Source organism: Somniosus microcephalus, unplaced genomic scaffold (assembly GCF_052327205.1).
Source record: "Somniosus microcephalus isolate GS21.2 unplaced genomic scaffold, FLI_Smic_1.0 unresolved_chr8, whole genome shotgun sequence".
In the NCBI taxonomy this organism is placed as follows: domain Eukaryota; kingdom Metazoa; phylum Chordata; class Chondrichthyes; order Squaliformes; family Somniosidae; genus Somniosus; species Somniosus microcephalus.
The window spans coordinates 32,137,792-32,139,707 of NW_028225186.1; the positions used below are offsets into that span (position 1 = coordinate 32,137,792).

At 41.2% G+C, this 1,916-nt stretch overlaps 1 protein-coding gene across 1 annotated transcript; it reads right to left on the minus strand.

The window, feature by feature from the left end:
* Positions 1–402: 402 nt before the first annotated feature.
* LOC147085833 (uncharacterized) lies at positions 403–1,404 on the minus strand. Its single transcript, XM_085979159.1, has one exon. The coding sequence runs from the start codon at positions 1,375–1,377 to the stop codon at positions 403–405; it is 975 nt and encodes a 324-aa protein (XP_085835285.1). The 5' UTR covers positions 1,378–1,404.
* Positions 1,405–1,916: the final 512 nt, after the last annotated feature.

Consider the following 1,916-nt stretch of genomic DNA (forward strand, 5'->3'; position numbering starts at 1 on the left):
ATTGCCCCCTGCTTGTCCAGTGTTGGGATATTTTTAGTGTCCTCTACTGTAAAATCTGATACAAAATATTTGTTCAGCGTCTTTGCCATCTCCATGTTCCTCAACACTAGTTTCCCGGTCTCATCCTCTAAGGGACCAACTTTAGCCACCCTTTTTCTTTTTATACAGCTGTCGAAACTCTTGCTGTCTGTTTTTATATTTTTTGCTAGTTTACTTTCATAATCTATCTTCCCCTTCTTAATTAATCTTTTCGTTATTCTTTGCTGGCTTTAAATGCTTCCCAATCTTCTATCCTCCCACTAGATTTGGCTACTTTAAATGCCCTTGTTTTCAGTCGGATACTATCCTTTATTACTTTACGAAGCCACGGATGGCTGTCTTCTCTTTTACTCCCCTTTTTCCTCAGTGAATATATTTTTCTTGAAAGATGTGAAATATCTCCTTGAATGTAGACCACTGCTCTTGTACCGTCTTAAACTTTAATATACTTTCCCAGTCCACTTTAGTCAATTCTACTCTCATACCTTCATAGTCTCCTTTATTTAAGCTCAGTATGCTGGTTTGAGATCCAACACTCTCACCCTCAAACTGAATTTGGAATTCAACCATATTTTGGTCAATCATTCCAAGGGGATCCTTTACTAGGATATTTTTTATTAATCCTGTCTCATTACACAGGACCAGATCTACGATTGCCTGCCCCCTGGTTGGTTCAGTTAAATTCTGCTCAAGTAACCTGTCCCTAACACATTCTGTGAACTCTTCCTCCAGGCTGCCATGCCCAAATTGATTAGTCCAGTCAATATGAAAGTTAAAATCCCCCATGATTATAGCTGTTCCCTTATTACAAGCCCCAACTATTTCCTGATATATACTCCGACCAACAGAGTTGCAACTGTTAGAAGGCCTATAGACTACACCCACTAGTGACGTTTTCCCGCTATTATTCCTTATCTCCACCCAAACTGTTTCACTATCCTGATCCTTTGACCCAATAACATTTCTGACTATTGCAGTGATTCGATCCTTGATTAGCATAGCAACCCCACCTCCCTTTCCTTCCTGTCTGTCCTTCCTAATTATCAAATACCCTTGTATGTTTAGTGCCCAGTCATGATCATCTTGCAGCCATGTTTCCGTAATGGCCACCAGATCATAACCATGTGCAGTTATTTGTACCGTCAACTCGTCTATTTTGTTATGAATGCTGCGTGCATTCAGATAAAGAACTTTCAAATATGTTTTCTGACAATGTATTCCTGCTATTTCCCCTTTTACTACTTTACCTTTATCATTATACATTCTGTCCCTTCCTGACACGCTCTGGTTTTTAATTCCTCCACTGCAACCTTGCTCTAATGCCTTCTCCACTGTCATTTTTATTTTTAGCTCTTTAAAACCTCCCCCCCACTAATTAGTTTAAAGCCCTCTCTACTGCCCAAGTTATTCGATTCGCCAGGATTCTAGTCCCAGCACTGGCCAAGTGAAGTCCATCCCAACGGAACAGCTCTCTCCAGTCCCAGTACTGATGCCAGTGGCCCAAGAAGCAAAACTCATTTCTCCCACACCAGTCTTTGAGCCACGCATTTACCTCCCTAATTTTATTTACCCTAGCCAAATTTGCACGTGGCTCAGGTAGAAATCCAGAGATTATTACCCTTGTGGTTCTGCTTTTTAATTTGGCCCCTAGCTGCTCAAACTCCCTCAGCAGAATCTCTTTCCTTCTCCTATCTATATCGTTGGTACCAACATGGACCACGACAACTGGATCCTCCCCCTCCCACTCTAAGTTTCTCTCCAGCCCAGAGGAGATGTCCTTAAACCTAGCACCGGACAAGCAACACAGCCTTCGGGAATTCGGTGTGAAATGTGTAAATCATTAGAGATATTCAAAGACATAATCTAATTCTATTATC

Coding starts and splice junctions, on each gene's coding strand:
- LOC147085833 (XM_085979159.1), bottom strand. CDS start 1,377: ATGACAGTGGAGAAGGCATTAGAGCAAGGTTGCAGTGGAGGAATTAAA.